The 17,724-nt window shown below is 41.2% G+C and overlaps 3 protein-coding genes across 7 annotated transcripts; all 3 read right to left on the minus strand.

Annotated features, from left to right (window-relative positions):
* Positions 1-2,939: 2,939 nt before the first annotated feature.
* LOC135672957 (AT-hook motif nuclear-localized protein 23-like) lies at positions 2,940-4,300 on the minus strand. Of its 2 annotated transcripts, XM_065181532.1 has the most exons (2): positions 4,037-4,300; positions 2,940-3,964 (listed from the first exon to the last, which is right to left on the minus strand). In XM_065181532.1, exons 1-2 carry the CDS (start codon positions 4,066-4,068, stop codon positions 3,193-3,195), a joined length of 804 nt encoding a protein of 267 aa, XP_065037604.1. In that variant the 5' UTR covers positions 4,069-4,300; the 3' UTR covers positions 2,940-3,192. The 2 variants fall into 2 exon arrangements, with proteins under 2 accessions (XP_065037604.1, XP_065037603.1); XM_065181531.1 differs by having other exon boundaries at positions 2,940-4,297.
* A 3,627-nt stretch (positions 4,301-7,927) lies between these two features.
* LOC135672959 (uncharacterized) lies at positions 7,928-12,697 on the minus strand. 4 transcript variants are annotated; one of them, XM_065181536.1, is made up of 9 exons: positions 12,334-12,697; positions 11,512-11,638; positions 11,282-11,406; positions 10,739-10,775; positions 9,237-9,310; positions 9,057-9,150; positions 8,838-8,920; positions 8,411-8,605; positions 7,928-8,314 (listed from the first exon to the last, which is right to left on the minus strand). In XM_065181536.1, the coding sequence occupies exons 3-8, from the start codon at positions 11,351-11,353 to the stop codon at positions 8,435-8,437; spliced, it is 531 nt and encodes a 176-aa protein (XP_065037608.1). In that variant the 5' UTR covers positions 11,354-11,406; positions 11,512-11,638; positions 12,334-12,697; the 3' UTR covers positions 7,928-8,314; positions 8,411-8,434. The 4 variants fall into 4 exon arrangements, with proteins under 4 accessions (XP_065037608.1, XP_065037606.1, XP_065037607.1 ...); XM_065181534.1 differs by having other exon boundaries at positions 11,282-11,428; positions 12,334-12,696; XM_065181535.1 differs by lacking the exon at positions 11,512-11,638.
* Positions 12,698-15,637: 2,940 nt separating this feature from the next.
* Positions 15,638-17,360, minus strand: LOC135672960 (protein RGF1 INDUCIBLE TRANSCRIPTION FACTOR 1-like). The gene is made up of 4 exons (XM_065181538.1): positions 17,097-17,360; positions 16,792-16,992; positions 16,281-16,496; positions 15,638-16,173 (listed from the first exon to the last, which is right to left on the minus strand). Exons 1-4 carry the CDS (start codon positions 17,163-17,165, stop codon positions 15,925-15,927), a joined length of 735 nt encoding a protein of 244 aa, XP_065037610.1. The 5' UTR covers positions 17,166-17,360; the 3' UTR covers positions 15,638-15,924.
* Between the last annotated feature and the right edge of the window lie 364 nt (positions 17,361-17,724).

The raw sequence follows: 17,724 nt of genomic DNA on the forward strand, positions 1-17,724 counted from the left end.
AAGGAAAATATTTTTCCAGTTATTTTTTTACGATAATTTGCTTTCCATTGTTATTAGTATCGTGACATTAAACGTGTTGATCAAAAATTATAAATCGAATGAAATTGATCAGTGTTAACATACATTAGCAAGTTGAATTATACCTCGTATATATCATCGTATTCTTTTCAATACTTAGTATCATATAGTTATTATTTACTTTTGTTTCGATCTTCATTTGATATATAATTTTTTTAACCGTGGTTAATGACTTTGATGTTATTTTTTCCTATTATAATATAATATTTCTTTTTAATCGGACCAAATGAAAGGAGGGAAAATATTTTCCTCGACTTTTTCAAGAAAAAGTTGAAAGCATGTTTGTCATTTTATGCGATTTAAAAATAATAATAATAATATATGAAAATTATCCAATAATTCTATCCTTGTTGATTGAAGGATGAATGAAACTCTCATTTATGAACACAACATGAGTATATAAACATGCCTTCTTGCGTTGCCCTTCACATTTGTCTTCTTCGCTCGACAGGGTTACTACTGTGCGATCAACATCTTTGTTTCTTCCAATGACATCTAATTCAACCTTCCATAATCTTGTCTTCTTAAGTCAGCTTTGCTTTGTAAACAAGCCCCCCTACAAACTCTAAATCCTAACTAAGGACCTTAAGAACCAAAGTTTGTATCTCTTACTCGAAAGTCTCATCAGGTCTCTTCTTCTTCTTCTTCTTCTTCTTCTTCTTCTTGGAAAGTCTCTTCTCAAATTAGCACTACTAAGTTGTGATCTTGCAAGGGGAAAAAGATCCTTCAGCGAACGACTTTAGTCTTCCATTCCTAATGATCCACTAACTACATATTTGTTTGAACTTTCACGTAGTCCATCGAAAAGAAAGCATATGAATCAAAGCTATCAAGGTAAAATGTGTTTTGGTAGTATCAGAGAAAGATCATGAATCTTCCACAGATTAAAGAGCCACATAAGTGAACATTGCTACATAGCAAGAACCAAGAAGATAATAATAATATCCCTGCAGTTACCTTTCTTACTTGCTCACTGAGCAACTAAGACACAAGTTATTACAACTCGGAAAGAAAGTGTTAATTGGTTGTATGTATGACTTCTTCGTAATGACAATAATAACAAAGGAAAAAAAACAATTCAGAAGTGATAATATGTTTATTGTAGCTGGAAAATCTAGTGATGCAACCAAAGCTATCGATGACAGTGATTCTGGCATCAAGTTCAGCATCAAACAAGAGAACATTTATAAGCAAAGATGAATCGACATCAATGATCAAGGAAACTCCCTTAAGCAGCATTATTCATCTCATTATAGCAGAAGTTGACATGTTCCATAGATCTCCATGACAACGAGAAGAAGTGAAGAATTTGAGGATATTAGAGTTGCAATGTTTGCAATTACCAGTCAGGAATGTAAAGATATCTGAAAATTGTTGTAATATATAACTGCAATGTTGGATGGTTTGGTAGCTTCTTTTTTTGACTGAAATCTATCATCACAACATCAGGTAACTTTGTATTTTCTGACAAATCTTCTATATATGACACTAAATCTTGTATTAATCCTCGTTTCATGTGATCCTATTTAATAATTATCGTGTAAAGGTTTTAAGGCACAAAAGATGGAGTATATATGGATTCAATGATGATCATCATAGTTCAAGTTTCTCCCGTCGAATAATACATAAAGCATTGGCTATGTAACACAACTGATCAAAGACAAAGAAAATTCCAATGAATATTCAATAAATAGCTAACAATTCAAGAGTTTGTGTATATCAACAAATATTTTTTTTATGCTTAGATGATCACATTCAATCATCTTTGAAACAATCTAGATCTGAAATTTTATAAAGTAGTAAATTGTTAACGATCAAGAATTAAAGTTTAATATATTTGTAATAGAAAGTAAATAAATAAAGACAGAATACATACATATCTATTCATGTAAACCAAATATATAATCAATATGCAAGGATGACACAGAAATGTGAAAAAAAATAGACATGGAAGAGAGGAAGTTGTTCAAAGAATCGAGATCGAGATCGATGCAGAATTGTTGGTTAAAATTTTAATCAGACAAGAAAAGCTACCTTGATTTGCTATTAGAAGCAGTTTGGAAGACCTAAGAATTTTGAAGATTGTAAAATGTCACACATCTATAGATAAGGAAATTGTCATTGCAAATTGGCTAGCTGGATGTGCTAAGACCAATAGAACTTGCCTAATTTGGAGATATGATTGGGAGAATATTATACAAAGTTTATGAGCTAATGATGTTTTATCCTTAGAAAAAGCATGACACATAGATGTGACAAGCAATTACAAAGCAACTAAACATGAGACTGCTATGCGATGTATTGGAATGAGCATAAAAGATATTTTGATCAGGTGGTATAATTTGGTATTATGCCAATACAACAATGATTAATCAGGCAAACATGAGGACAATGCATCAACTTTGGGACATTTTCCATCTTTTGAGGTCATAATCGCCTTCGATGAATGTTTGAATGTTCGATAGACCCCAACATTTCACGCTTCAGATGCACAGATGGCGAGGAGGAAGATGAAGATTTCCTGAGAGAACGCTGCCAGAAAGCAAAAGCTAGTGGTCTTTCGGTAGAAGACATGCAGACATGGGATCAAAGAACAATGTTTCGTATCCCACAGACGAAACCCTACTTCATGATTTCTTCTCCTTTTATCCTTATTTCCATGATCCTCGATGAATACTCACTGAAAACTAATATGCCCTAATCATCCATTTCATTATCTGCTAACAAGTAGAAGAAGGGTACAAACACAGTGCTACTGACAATTACACTGGGAATACTCAGCTGTTAATCCGAATGTTGGACTGATAGTAGAGTAAGAAAAAGGTCGAGATGAAGCAGTCGGTGCATGCAGTGGATGATGATAACAGTACTAAACAAGTGTATTTATAACAGAGAGAGTACTTCCACGAACAACAACAGCAAAAACAACACACAACAGTGGAAGATGAAGTAGACGAGGCGACAGAGAAGACAAGACATCAGAAATCCCAAGAAAGAGAGCAAAAGATCGGAACCAGTCGAGAAGAAATGAAACAAGCTGAGTAGTTGTTGCACGGAAATCCTCGAGTGCGCATGCTAACCTTTGCTGCAGCAGGCACATCATGTCCATCCATATCAGAAAGGTAGCCGCCTGGTTGCGGTTGCTTCCCCCGCCCAACCGTGCGCGTCCGCCGGCAATTGGCTATTTGTCATGTTGAGCGGCAAGTTGAACAATGGTAAGATCGATGACGGGTCAGGGAAGGGACTGCCTCCCGCTCCGCCGCTCCCTCCGTCTCCTCCTGATCCTTGTGGCGCTGGTGGCTGCATCTGCAGCGGCGGGGATTCTTCCTCCTCTAGCGGGAGCCGCTCATATGCGACGTTGGTGAAGGAAGCAGTGATGACAAGAACCGGGCCGGCCGCAAGCAGCGTTCCGGCGACGTTGCCGCCGACCACTTGGCCTTGTCCACCGGCGAGGAAGATGGTGAGGCTAGTAGCCCCGGGAGGAGCGGGTGGCGGAAGGAAGGACCCCGAGAGCGATAAGATCTCGAAGCGGCCTTGGAGGGTGACCACGCCACCGGACGCGGAGGGCTGGTGGAGGGTGACGTTGGTGACGATGCCGCTCCCGCTGAGGACGCAGACGCCGCGCTGCCTGCGCCGGGCGTAGGTGGCGATGCAGTCGAAGACGTCACATCCGGCGCCGACCTCGAGGATGTGAGCACGGAGAGTGTTGGCGCTCTCCTGGGTGATGATCACCGGGGGCTTAGGCTTGTTCTTGGAGCCCGGGGGGCGGCCCCGGGGGCGCCGGCCCGCCGCGCCGCCTTGAGCAGCCCCCTGATCGGGGGTGAACGGCGAGTCGTCGCTTTCCGCGGCGCCGCTGAATTGGCCATGCTCGATCTTAGCACTGCTGCTGTTATTGTTGTCATCCTCTGAGCTCGGGTTAAGGTGGTGGGCGAGGTGAAGATGGTGGTGGTGGACGTACCTTGTAGCGGTGCTCAGATCCAAGCCAGCCATAACCTCATTCAAGAAAACCCACTGTGTGAGAGAAGGGAGCAAAAAAAATAATAGAAGCGCTGTTTTCTAGTTCCAAAAGCGGAGAAAAGGTGGGGAAAACGTATATAAAAGCGAGTTCTTTAAAGCGAAGAGAGCACAGGGGAGGAGCAGTGGAGGAAGTGCCGAAACCAAACGCAGAGAGAGAGAGAGAGAGGGTTTGTGAAGGGAGGAGACAGAGAGAGATGGGAGGGTTGGCCTAAGAGTTGAAGAAATGGATATAATAATGGGAATAGGTGGAGAGAGAGAGAAGGCGAGGGTTATAATATGATATGCGTTGTGACATAGTGTTTGATGGTGATGCCTTAGGCTCCATTAAAATGCCTTAAACTGAGGTTTAGGAGTTGTTAAACCCTGGGTTTACCAAGTTAACCCAGGTTTGGTGTCAAACAGTTGTGCAAGTGGTTGATGGTCTTCCTCCAAAGGAGCCGAAAGCAGACATCCTCTCTCTCTCTCTCTCTCTCTCTCTCTCCCTCTCCCTCCTCGATCGAACATTGTCTCTTCGTTTTGCCTTTCCGAGACACATCTGACATTTCTTCTAATAATTAACCATCTTTTTTTTTTCCTTTTCTTATGTATTTTTAATGATTCAGTTTGATTTGGCATTCTTAAAGAGTAAATAAATCTGCAACAGGTCCCTCTCCTTGTGACTATGTTTCATGACTTCGTTGCCTATTCTCTCTCTCTCCATCTCCTCATGTCGCTTCACCGTAAAGATCTTCTTGTTCGACCCCTCGCATCGATCGAATGAGCCAGCAATCAACCACGTGATGTCATCCCTACAGTGAGGCATTTATAGCTTCGAGCACCAAAGCTCATGTTGAATATTGAGTCGACATCATAATCTGCGTCCGGAGAAACCATCCATGGCCATGCATTCCGGTGCATGCATCAAAATGAGTGCGGCTAAATGCCCGAACCGGTCATGTAAACCAACCGGCCTGGTTCAACCGGGGAGGGTGGGGTTCACGTGCGTCGTCCGGACCGAGTCATGCAGAAAAGTCAAACCCACCGAACCCTCCGCGTGGCTGTCGGCCGCGGCGCCCTCCTCGAGACCACCACTGCCACCAGCTCATCCCTCCCCAAACCATCGGTCATATTATATATACGTATATCTATACTCAGGTCTTGATGACGAGATACTGTATATACATTTAATCTCAGTAGGTATACAGCGAAGGGTTGAGGAAAGGGATGGCCGATCGAGGAAGAGAAGAGCAGAAAGTTATCAATCGATTAGGTAAAGCTGCAGGTGGTGGCTCGAGATCTAAAGCATACGATCGCTCGCTGCCACTTTTGACCAGCTTCGGAGATGCCGTAGGCCTTATTGGCTTCCTATGGTGGAGGTTCCATGGAGAGTGACTTCCACTGTGTCTCTCCTTTAGCTTTAGAGAAGTGATTAAGGATGTATTCTAAACAATTCATGTCGTGATCAGAAATGCCGGTTTGTGTTTGGACATTGAAAAAGAGATTAGCCGAATCTTAATCTATAAAAGGTGTCCCCCAGTTGCTCCAAAGTTGCATGTCCTTAGTCATGGAAATATGGATAGCACTTGCAAGTTGACTTCTCCATGGTCATTTATAACTCGGGTGTTTGGATGAAGGGATGGTAATATCTGTTCCCTCTCTATCTCTTTGCGTTTTAAGATGATGTGTAGTTAGAGAGGCCTGCACTCAATGTACTGTAGAGACTACTTTATTAGAAATGTCCATACCTCTGAAGCTGAGCGGTCAAGGGCCTGATGATGGACACATATTGCATGAGTTACTTCTCTCGAATTTCCATGACACTGCCACTCTAGAGATGTTGAAGAACATTTAACACAGTTGACCAAAGCCTGTCCACTTTAGAACGATGCCCTGAGCCACATCTCCATTAAAATGATTCTGTCAACCTATCAAGTTCAATTTGCGTTTTTAGTGACCCTTTTTAGCTTCTCTATCAGCAAAAGAACATCCTACAAGTGCTCTTGAGCTATCAGTTAAAGAAGAGGTCAACAAAATAGTGATAGAAATAAATGGTAGTTGTGAATATAGTTTGAAGTCTTACGAGTTGCTTTATTCTACGAATAAACTGTTAAGAGAATTTTAAGCCTAACCATACGAAGTAGGTGTGAACATAGCCAGTACCATCGAGACTAATATCAAATTCGATGCAAGAGAAAGATCAAGTATTGTGTGCAACCATCGCTGTCAATCTGATCTTTGTTTTATGATTGATCGGAGTAATTAAATCCATTGTTATAGGGGAGTCAAAGCGCATTGGTCGAGCAACAGAGAAATGAAATAATCCAACAACAACTGGTAGCTATGTTTTTGTAGCTAATAAGACCATGACTTCAATGCGAACTGAAAGTGCTTTGCAGTAGTTCTAATCAACACACGATTATGAACTGCACAAAGCTCATTTCAGTGTCATGAATTCACCGTAGTGGAAGCGCTTCCGGACCTTCAAATATACAACAACACAGACGCGAGAATTTGTATCACTAAAAGCATAAGAGGTGGTGATTGAAGGGTCATGGAAGTCCCTAAAGATGCTCCCCACTGAGGTCCACTCTTGTCAGGCAGCAACTGCACCTAATCATTCTGCTGCTTCCGACGAGCTTATAATAACTTAATCGACACACATAAAAGTAATCATGTGCCACATTGGATCCTGCATAATGTATGCGCTGAAAGATAAGCATGACATTAATTATTCACATAAAACCACTTGTTTCCGCGACACGGGCCCCTACGATTGATGATCACACGCCACAAACATCATACCACGGATTGAACAGTACTGTACTGTGGAATAATAAAAGAGTTGTATGCGTATGTAAAGCGTTATAATTCATCTCTATGACCGTGTGGTATTAATTAGAGGAGAGGCCGTGGTTCATCGCAGGTGAGGAAGAATGCCAACAACGTGTGGCTGTGATACGAGGATCCGGGATCAACGTCCACGTGATGACGAGGGTTTGCATGGCATCTTCACGTGGAACCCAACCACGACGCGCGAACCGAAATATTCCCGGTGCTCGCCGCACGCGCGACGCATGTTTCACATGCAAGCGCAGCACGGAGTTCCACGACCGAGCAACGCATTGGCTTCCACGGCCGCGATCTACGTTAGATTCGGTCGGGTGCGTGCCCAAGGTCTATTGGGCTTTACGGCCTAAATATGGCCCAATTTCGACAAGAAATCTTCTAACCAAGCATGCGCCGCACCCATAGGCCTGTACAGAGGTTTGGACCAGCTCAAACTGGCTCGCAGTTTGCCAGCCAATGCTGCCAGGAATATGCGATGAAGAATAAAGCCATATTTTGATAGGTCTTGGGAATTGCTTTGTTCTTGACATGGTTGACTTCTTTGGGAAGAGCATAGCGCAATAGTAGTACTGCTGAGCACAAGATTTCGATTCCATGATATCCTCCAGAAGCATCCCTGCAGCCACCCAGAAACCTTTTACATGTCTGGCTGTCAATCGTTTGGTTGACATGGATCACAACAGCAAGCCAAGAACCATCTGGTGAGGGTAAGCAACTTTCCCCCAAAATTTGGCTCAAGAATTATTGAACATTTGATCTATTAAAATGCTAATTCTTGCATGAAGCTTAAAGAGTCTGGTTGAAACAAGTCATGAAATCTCAGCAAATTTTCTTGGGAAACAGAACACTGAAATCACAATCTCTCTGGCAAGCAGTTGCAGATGTGCTCTTGAAAGCATAAAGTGACCACTTCCTCCAAGAACAGTCTTTAAGATTTGTCAGGTTTTATAATTACCATGCCAATATATACCCCGCTTCATGCACAAAACACATCACTAGCTGCCTATGTCACAACGCAAGCCAGAAACAGAACCTTTATTTATCATGTGCCAATTCCATAAATTGAGATCAACTGACTCATAAACTGGTGCTGTGTGTTCAAAGTTATACTCAATGTCATCAATCCAGTCACCATAAATCTTACTAATTTTGCCCGGGCCCTTCCATTTCTCGACCGATCTCTGTCGCTGCCTGTGTGTGGAACCAGCAGACCTCTGCGAGGAACACCAATATGATACATATCCGCATGAGGAACACCAATATGATCATGATACATATCTTCTGTGAAAACCCTCCTTCCACCTCAAGTTTTTAGCGAAAGATGAAGGCTGAAGCCCAAAGGCAACTTTCAGCTCGAGAAAACGGATTCCCAGTTTTGACTGATGACAAATACCTGTAGAAATACATGATGTAAAGATTATCAACAAAATATTAGAGCTGAGTCTCACAACTTGAAAAACTTTAACTCACACAAGATGGAAATACGAACCCTATTTTGAAGGCACAGCCACTGTCAATTGTTTACGTGCTTGTCCAAAAAGGCATTTGCCAAATTGCTAAATATCACATTCGGAGATCCAGATGCAGCATATCGTCTTATGACTTCAATAACTTCCGGTTTCAAAATCTCTTTCTTAGAAGAAGAATTACATAGATAATATAAAGCCCCAAGAGCATAAGTCACCTGTGTTCACATTCTAAAATGACAATGTAAGAACTGCTTTTGAAATCTTAGTTTGTTGTTCATAATAAAAAGATGTCTGTTCTCAAAACTATTTTGCATTAGCATATAAAATGACATTAGTCAGTCAATAGATTACTTCATGAAAGTTATTTTGACCATGTGAAACCTATTTGTCTCACTGGATAAAAGGAAACGGGCAACTTTGTGAATGTTCACAAATGGATATACTTACAGTACTTCCATCTGAGCTGGATAAACATTGTATGACCAATGGAATTCCACCACATTGAATGATCATTGCAGCATTTTCCGGATCTGCAATGCAACAGTTATTTTGCTTACATATTTTGGGGAAAGATATCATATGTTTCTCTATGATATTCATTATAATGCTTACAATTGTTAAAATTCTACGCAAGAACCCTAGGAATTTATATTTCAAATTACTTACCAACACAAGAGTTGCAAATCCCACCGATGCCAAACTCAATAAGTTTTTCAGTAGGCTCTGTTATGCAGTCCAGAAACAGCTCCAATACATTAAGCTGCTTAAACAAATATATGCATTAAAAACATAAATAATTAGGACCATAATACTGTAAACAGTAACGTATGAATTTGATTTCTGTACCTGGCGCAGAAATGCATAATTGTAAGGATCATATGCAAAGTTGGCCAGATTCGCAACAATTCTCTCTTTTGATTCTGCAAGATGTCAAACAACAGAAAGGCACTTGTCTCTGAAACCAACTATTCACTGTACTATTCCAACCAGAACTAAGCAAATAAAGATCAAAACAGATTCTGACACAAAATGTAGCAATTAAACAAGGAAACATCATGAACATGATCAGAATCCAAAAGCCAATTGACATGTACATTTAGTGTTACATATAATCAATAAAACAACATTTGTGAGACAAACAATTTCAGCAAAAATATTTAGCAAATTTATGATTTTTTCACGTTAAATATGACTACACACAAACTTATTAGTTTTTAGCAGTTAACAACTTATTGATCGTATCTTTTCTATGAATGATTAAACAACTTTTAAACCGAGGGACACGTTAATTTTGTTCAGGTTATCAAAGATAATTGTCAAAATGACAAAAAGTACTGAAATATATTGCATTAACAGAAAAGATAGGATCCAATACATTGATCGGAATTGACCAAAATAGAGTTGATGAATATCAAAAGCTTTTCAACTTCAAGTCTTCAACTATATATTATTCTATAATGTGAAACTGTGATACATATCAATTGGGTAAAAATCATGTTAAAGTTCAAGATTTCTCAGCAAGGCTTACAACCTTTCAAATGGAATGAATTGTATGCTACAATAAATACTTTTACAACACATTGAGAATGAGACTGATCTGAAAGAAAAAGCCTTGCAGTTTTCCTTTATAATTTATTTTGAAAAATGGCAGTATGGATCTTAAGGAGCAATATACTCAAGTTTCAAGCAAACCAGCAAAATCTTTCATGAAATAAAATGTCTGTTGTTTCTTGATTTTGTCATGACCTTCACCTTCTTTGTCTCTCTATCCTACTAATTCGGTGTACTATCTTTCCATAAAACAAAAAATTCATCCAAGAATCTACAATGTGGAGCCTGTGAGGTGTGGAGTATGTTCCTGAAATATTAGGCTTCAATGTAGGGTTACCTTACATTTTAGCAGCATAGCGAGTTAAATTGATTTTAGGTTAACTTTAAATAATGATTTATTCTTAAAGCACCTAACTAAGCAAATTCTGACAATAGATTTCTATATTGGCATTCCTTCCCCAACTTCAAAGTCATAATTGATAACCACCCTCATTTTATGATTAAAACAGAACATACACACATTTAAGCTCCTAGGCTTAGTGCATTCAAATGCATATGGTATTTACGAGTTACAATACTGATAACGTCTGTGGTGCCTATATCCAGTAAAATTGAGAAGTATGGTCATTCAAAAACAGGAAAGATAATGGAATGTTACAAAATGCAAATAAAGGCCAGATTAATAGAGTTCCAAACCAACAATAACCTTAGATAATTATGATTTCTCTTGAATCAAGCAGAAAATCTGGAATGATATGAAAACAAAAGGACTACGATGACAAAGAACCAGTAATGACCTTCATTTGTTGCATTCTGGAACTCTGTCACAAGTTCCTGCAAAACAGATGCATTGGAAATAAGCAAGAGAGCATACTTGGACTGAAATCATTGTAAAACCACTAGAAAAACATAAGATATATATTCAAGAAATATCCTACATCATTTTACAGCATGCGACAACAAGATCTCTGATCCAGGCCCAAGTATACCTTGTCAGAATCACCATTCAACTATTATATAGATTGCATATGTTGCAATTGGCAGAAGGTTATAGTAACTGTGTCGCTTTGGAGCATTATCAACCTTACAATTTATGCAAAAAGTAATCTACGAAATTTCCTAATTCATATTAAACAAAAAGGATAACTAAAGACATAAAGGTTCAATGAGGAATCATATTCACATCAAATATCCAAAGAAATCAAATGCACAATCATAAAAATATTTTTTTTTCTAAAGCATGTGAGAGGAAATAGATAGACTGGATGATAACTTTTCTTATTTCAAAAAATTTTGTTGCTGGGATCAACAAATCGAAGCAAGAGAGAGAAAGAGAGTACCTGAAGGTATTGGGCTCGAGGGGTGCCACGCCTCCCAGTGCGCTCCGCCTGCCGCTTGTCGTTGGTGAACATTTCAGCAACGACTTCAACTGCTGCTGCTCTACCAAACAGGCACCGGTTCTCCCCTTACCTCAGAAGGAACCCAATCTAATGAATAAAACGCTAAAATTAGAAGTAAACGAATTGAAGACAAAACAGAAAAAAGACCAAATTTGCTGCAAAATCCATACCTTTAACATCAAGCCAAAGAAAAATAAATATCTTGTGATGACCGTGTTGTCAAAGGCACTAGGCACTAAAATGCACCAAGGTTTCAAAAGGTGAGGCCCTAGGCACTCACCAGAGCGAAGCAAGGCGCTTGCCAATAAAAAAATCATAAAAAAGATACAATCAAGAAGAAATTCAATTATAAAAAATATAGATTAGACAAAATATGAATTCCATATCATTGTCATATTCAAATTATCACCACTAAATCATCGAATTATATTCATTCTACCATCTACAAAACATTAAAGTACTAAATTGTTTGAATATAACGAAAAAAATAACAAAACAAAAGAAGATTAACATCAAAATTAACATAATTCAAAATTATAGAAAAAAATTAACAATTCAAAATTCTAGCAGTCACAAATACAGTAATTAACACGATTCATAAATTATTATTCACAAAAAATTAACAGAATTTTGCAGGGTGGGGGGTGGTCTGAGAATAGGAGCAGGTCGGCTGAGAGTAGGGGAAGGCTGAAGGCAGGGGCGCGCAAGGAGGCGGGCTGAGAACAGGGGGAGGCAAGGGCGAGGGCTGACAGCGACAGGAGGCGGAGAGAGCCGTCGAAAAAAAGGGAGAGGCTGCCTCAGGACGCCATGCGAGAGAGATGCAGAGAAGATGCCATCGGAAAGGAAAGGGGTGGCGGAGTGTTGCCACAGAAAAGAAAGGGGGAGGGAAGAGGCATTGCAAGCGAGAAGAGGGAGGAGGGGGGACGTTGAACCGCCGGAGAGAGGGGGGAGAGAGGGGTCGGGGATAGAGAGAGCTGAGAGAGAGGAGGTACCGGGGGAAGGCGCCGCGCTGCACCGCCGCCGCTAACGCTGGGAGAATCCTGGTCGTCGGTCGTTCGTGTCGCCGGCCGACTTACACGCAACAGGGAGGAGGACAGTCGGGTTTGCCTAGGGTTTCCTGCGAGGGAGACGAAGCGTCGCAGTGGAGATGCCTCGCGCGTTGTGCGTCTTGAGGGGGTGGTAATATCCGAATCGGCGAGCACCACCGTTGGCCGGAAACGACAGGGGCGATGATGCACGGGCAACGCGGACGGCGTCGCCGTGGTCTCGATCTACCGTGCTATTCCTTTTGATGTCTCATCCCTTATCGGAGTTCCCGTTGGCTTGTAAATGCATCACACACCATAACGGATATGGAATCCGCATTTAGCGAACTCGTATATCACACTTTCGGATACTAATTAATATCAAAACAAAACAATGGTGATATTGAATTGGTTTCTTAAGCACAATTTGGGTGGATTATGTCATCGATTAATATCTTCTTTGGGAATTGCAATTGATATCATTTTAAGGAAATATGGTGACAAAAATTAACATCCATTCGGTGTTTAAATTTAAATTCATTTACATTAATTTTATCGGATCTGAAACTTATGTTCAAGTTAATAATAATAATAATAATAATAATAATATTAAACCTAAATCCGAGTATTAGGCTGCACTCATTGGAACTTGGATGATTTATATTTCTTGTATCGCATCCAAACCCAATAATCAACATCCAATTTTTGCAACCAAAAAAGAAATATAAATATTTTAGGTAAATTCTTACATCTTTTTTATTTTATCATAAAGTATCTCTCATTTTTAGAATTCCCATATTTTTTTACATAGTACCTAGAATACCCTTAGCCACATACTCATTTTTCTTTCTTTTCCTTATAGATTGATCACATGGTTATAGTATATTTATATTACACTATATATAGTGTTTTATATTATTAATATTTTTATACTATTAAAAATACTATATTATATTATAGTATTTTTTTTATTATATTACAATTTTTTTGATATTGTTGAAAGCACTATGACCATAGTGTTTTTATAAAATTTATATTTATCATAAAAAAATATTTTAAACATTATTGTTTATTAAATTATATGATTTTTAAAATTTTATTATATATTTGGGCCATACAAATTTTTTTATAAGATTACATACATACATTCATTTATTTATTTAATTTATTTACTTATTAATTTAAATAAAAATATATGTTTTACTTTTGAATAAATATTAAAAATATTAAAAAGATAAATTTATCATAAATATATTTAATAAACTTTTAATTTTATCAAACATCACTTATGTTAAGGCATATTTAAAATATAATTTCATTTATTATATTTCAAGCACTTAAAGCATTCCATAACTACCCATTCACTCACTTAAATATCTTTCTTTAGCTATACATTAAAAATATAGATATATTTTCAAAGGCAGCCTATAACTCTACATATAACTCATTAGTTTATGCACAGAAAAAAACAATAGTACACTGTCGATGCCATCTTCATCACAGCTTGTATCAGCAGTGACCTAATCAGCAGCTTTAAGATGACCGTTACAGTCCATAATTAAACGTGAGACAGGAAGATAAATAATCGTAGATGATTAATTATTTCCCTATCTCTTCTGTAGAGGGACAACACGACGGCTGGGTTTTCAAGATAGCAGACATCTGTAGGTTCTCTGATGTGCACAGCTACCAACTTCATTGCTGATGAACCGTGGCGACATGGACATACCTCTGAGATAGCCTTTGCCATGGTTCTGAAAGGAAGAGAACATAGCCAGTCCTTTGACTTCGATACAAAGGAGGCAACGGTGATGGTTCAAGGCATTGTCCAACAATGGATACTCCATTACCCTTCTCCCACGACTTTCAGAATGCTCCTATAAGGAAGGGAAGAGAAGAGAAGATAACAATTTATTGCGGACAACAGGAGTGAGACAATGGCTCAAGGCAACGTCCACAGTGATCACCGGTGCAAACAACGTCAACGTACGTCGTCATCAACCCAAACCCCTCCTCACCCACCCTCTTTTGTCAAAGCAAAGAAGAAAAGGTAGCTCGCCAAACTTTGTCCTACCACCACCATTTACATAAAGGAAAGGTCGAGCACCAGGAGCTCCCATACGTTCCACTCCACCTCTTGTCAACCAAAGCGTGACAAAATCCGAGATTTGTGACCTTAATCATGAATCAAACCCGTGATTTGTATCACCTGTTAACGACAAAAGGGGCTGGCCATCAACGGGGTTGAGAGCGATCGCCACCGACTGATTGTGGTTGACAAGATGGCATGGAGTGAGTGCACCATAATGTGGGGGGGCCTCACTCCAACACTCCCCGGAAACCCAGCTTTAGCTTCCTCTCAGTGGCTGCTTTTGAACGAACTACCAGTGGCCACATCACAGAGGGGAGATGCAGCGATGCGTGGTGGTAGGATTCAGAGTACGTTGAGATATCCGAGAAAGGACTGCAACCGGCCGGCCGGCCGGCTTTGTGGAGGAGATGGCACAGTGAATGCCACTCACCTCCACTTGCTTGCCCTCCTCTTCCCCACTGTTATTTCACTGCACCATGTGTTCATTGCCACCACCGGAGAGACCAATGGCTCTGAAAGCAAATGCCGCACTTGCCTTGCTTTTGCCTTTCGCATGAATTTTATTTTATCTTCAGGATATTGTTTAATAAATGACTTCGTCTCGTGGTATCATCGATTCGAAGCGGCTACTGGGACCCACCTGTTGGCCATCTGCTCCACCAGTCATACGACAGGTAGATTCTCGGCGAGAAAGTTTTCTAGATGATCGAAGGTTCGTCGCCGTCCGAGTCGGACCAAAAGGCGGCGGCGGCACCCGTCAAACAGCATACATCTTGTCGTCCATTTAATTACGTCCACGTGAAAGGACCGCGTCGCGGTGTAAGCGTGTCGAGAATTGAAAGGCGAAGAAAGCCGTCCTTTATGGCTACTGTAGACAAAGCACGGCATCGTCGATACCGACTCTTAATGGCTAAGTCTCCCAGAAAGCCGTCCTTTATGAAAAGACGTCACACTCAGAAGCCCAACACGGAAATCATGGCTTCGTTCCCATCTTTATCTGCAACATCAATCGTCGACCGCGAAAAGGGGATCATACGGCTCGGAATGATCGGGCCCCGCCACTTAACCATGTGATCTACCTCCCCAAACCCACCCAAGAAGGAAGGCGGTATAATGCACCCTCGCGTCCCCCCATGGGAAGTGTGTTCCCTTCATCTCTTCCGTTCTCTTAACACCACGTTGTAACGGGAGATGAAAGTAGTATTACACCTAGAAAGAGCAGTACACGAGAACTCTATTACTACGTTCCCATCAAGGCTTGCAGAAGCTTTCACCAACAAGCTCCGCCGTCCTTATCTACAGTGTTTCCCAGCACCGGCCTCCACGCCAAGAAGCACTTTGTGCTGTGAATGGTCTTCCTGTGTTCGCCATGAGCAATGGCTTGACAGCAGCTTTCACCGAGTAGCTACTATTGTGGTAAATACGTAGTTTTACAAGTCCCTGGTATTGATGTTGTGAAGGCAGGCTTAGAACTCCAGCATTAGGCTACCAAACGGAGCTCTGTGGGGAATTCCCTTCCTCCTCTTGGAGCTGCGGAGGCGGGCGGCGGTCGGCGAGGGCGTGGATGGAGTGAAGCTCTGTGTGCCGTCGTGGCTCTTGTCGCTGCCGCTACTGGCACTCGTGCAAGACTCCTCTGAGTCTGATCCAGCAGTTGACTTCTTCTTCTTCTTGCTGTTCTTTCTGTTCCTGCTGTAGTCAGAGGCGGTGCCGGCAATCTGACATGGACATTTCATCAAGCAATTGGTTAAGGACGAGAAGAAACGATGTCTGTTTGGTGGAAAGGTTAAATGTTGGTAGTAACGAGGAAGGGGCTGGCGGAGACCTTGCAGCCGAGGGAGCAGAAGCGGAAGGAGTCGAGGAGGTTCCGATTGCAGACTTCGCAGGTGTTCGTGACGCCCTTGCCGGGCTTCGGCTGGGGGCGCTCGTTAAGGAAGACGACGCGGGCGCTGTTGATGATGTACGTCTGCACGCCAGTGATGTCCAACACTTTCTGGATCTCGGAGACTCTGATCACGTCGTGGTAGGAAGACCGCCTTATCTGTAACAACAACACCAGAAAAGAACATTTCTCGTCATCAGAAGGATTCAATCCCTTGCGAAAGCATGGCATTAACGAGAAGCGGTCCAAAGAATGGACAAAAATAGGATTTGGCAAGAAGAAATAATGGATTTGGATCGAGATGGTTGCTTTGATGAGGAACAGGGAGGTCATCCAAGAAGCCATTTTTATGGCGGCAAAAAGGCGGAGTAGATTCCACTACAATCAAAGACGTTGACACGCACCTAAAGCTAATTGAACGGGGAATTGAAGGCAAGAAGAAGCAGCAACGGACCTGGATTGCTCGGTGGCCGCCGTGGTGAGAGAGGCACCGGGAACAGAGGGCGCCGCTGGTGCAGTCGAGGCAGTACATGTTACACTCGCTCTTGTGGGAGTCCGCGTGCAGCTTGCATTGCACGAAAAAGCGCGTCGACAGCAGCGGCCGCAGCCACGGCGGCCACTTCTCCTCCTCCTCCTCCAGCCCCCCTCCTCCTCCCTGCGCCCCGTTCCTTGGTGTCAGAACCCACACCAACGCAAAAACCCGGAGAAGAGAGACACAACGAAAGCTACAAAAGTCGAGCACAAGAAAGAGATGCTCACCATCACTCGTCTGTTCTTGATGTTAAGCTCTCTAAACGGAGATTCTTGATCGATCGCCACATTGATCATCGGAAAAAAAAAATCACACCTTTTCCTCCGCTTATCTTGATCTTGGAGTCACAGAGCCAATAGCAAAAGGGACAAGAATGAATTCAGGGGAGAAAGAAAGCAGAACAGATGCAGGGGTAGAGAAGGGGTCTCTGTAAGCAAGGGAGAGAGAGAGTGGGGGGTTTAAGGTGCTTTAATTGCAAGGAAGGCTCCTTTTCTTGCTCTCTCATCCTCCTGCCCACCACCCTCATGGATGTCTTTTTCCTCCACTATTTACCTATGCTTTTTTTATCCAATCAATTACAGTAATGCCACTATAATGCTCATGGCATCCTCAACCATTAGACCTATTTATGCATGTTTATTGTTGGGAACTTCATGTTGTTGAGACTTGTAGCAATAGGGTTTGTGGAGTGTGATTTCATGCCCAATTAGGTGCAAATATTTTTCATCAAGTAGACAATAATAGATGATTCAATAGTATGTATATATATATATACGTGTGTCACAATTAAATGCCCCCTAAATGTGGACTTTCTTCCCCTTAATCTGACAAGAATGCTAGAGCAGCATTTTTGTT

Source organism: Musa acuminata, chromosome BXJ1-5 (genome assembly GCF_036884655.1).
Source record: "Musa acuminata AAA Group cultivar baxijiao chromosome BXJ1-5, Cavendish_Baxijiao_AAA, whole genome shotgun sequence".
In the NCBI taxonomy this organism is placed as follows: domain Eukaryota; kingdom Viridiplantae; phylum Streptophyta; class Magnoliopsida; order Zingiberales; family Musaceae; genus Musa; species Musa acuminata.

Bases quoted from the DNA above. Each gene is read 5' to 3' on its own strand.
- LOC135672959 (XM_065181535.1), bottom strand. From the start codon at position 11,353: ATGTTCACCAACGACAAGCGGCAGGCGGAGCGCACTGGGAGGCGTGGC. The intron at 9,151-9,236 runs GTACAGAAATCA...TTGTTTAAGCAG, and splicing joins ATTATGCATTTCTGCGCCAG to CTTAATGTATTGGAGCTGTT. The intron at 8,921-9,056 runs GTAAGTAATTTG...GTTGCATTGCAG, and splicing joins GATTTGCAACTCTTGTGTTG to ATCCGGAAAATGCTGCAATG.
- LOC135672957 (XM_065181531.1), bottom strand. From the start codon at position 4,068: ATGGCTGGCTTGGATCTGAGCACCGCTACAAGGTACGTCCACCACCAC.
- LOC135672960 (XM_065181538.1), bottom strand. From the start codon at position 17,165: ATGATCAATGTGGCGATCGATCAAGAATCTCCGTTTAGAGAGCTTAAC. The intron at 16,497-16,791 runs GTCCGTTGCTGC...TTGTTGTTACAG, and splicing joins GCGGCCACCGAGCAATCCAG to ATAAGGCGGTCTTCCTACCA. The intron at 16,174-16,280 runs GTCTCCGCCAGC...TGTCCATGTCAG, and splicing joins TCTGCTCCCTCGGCTGCAAG to ATTGCCGGCACCGCCTCTGA.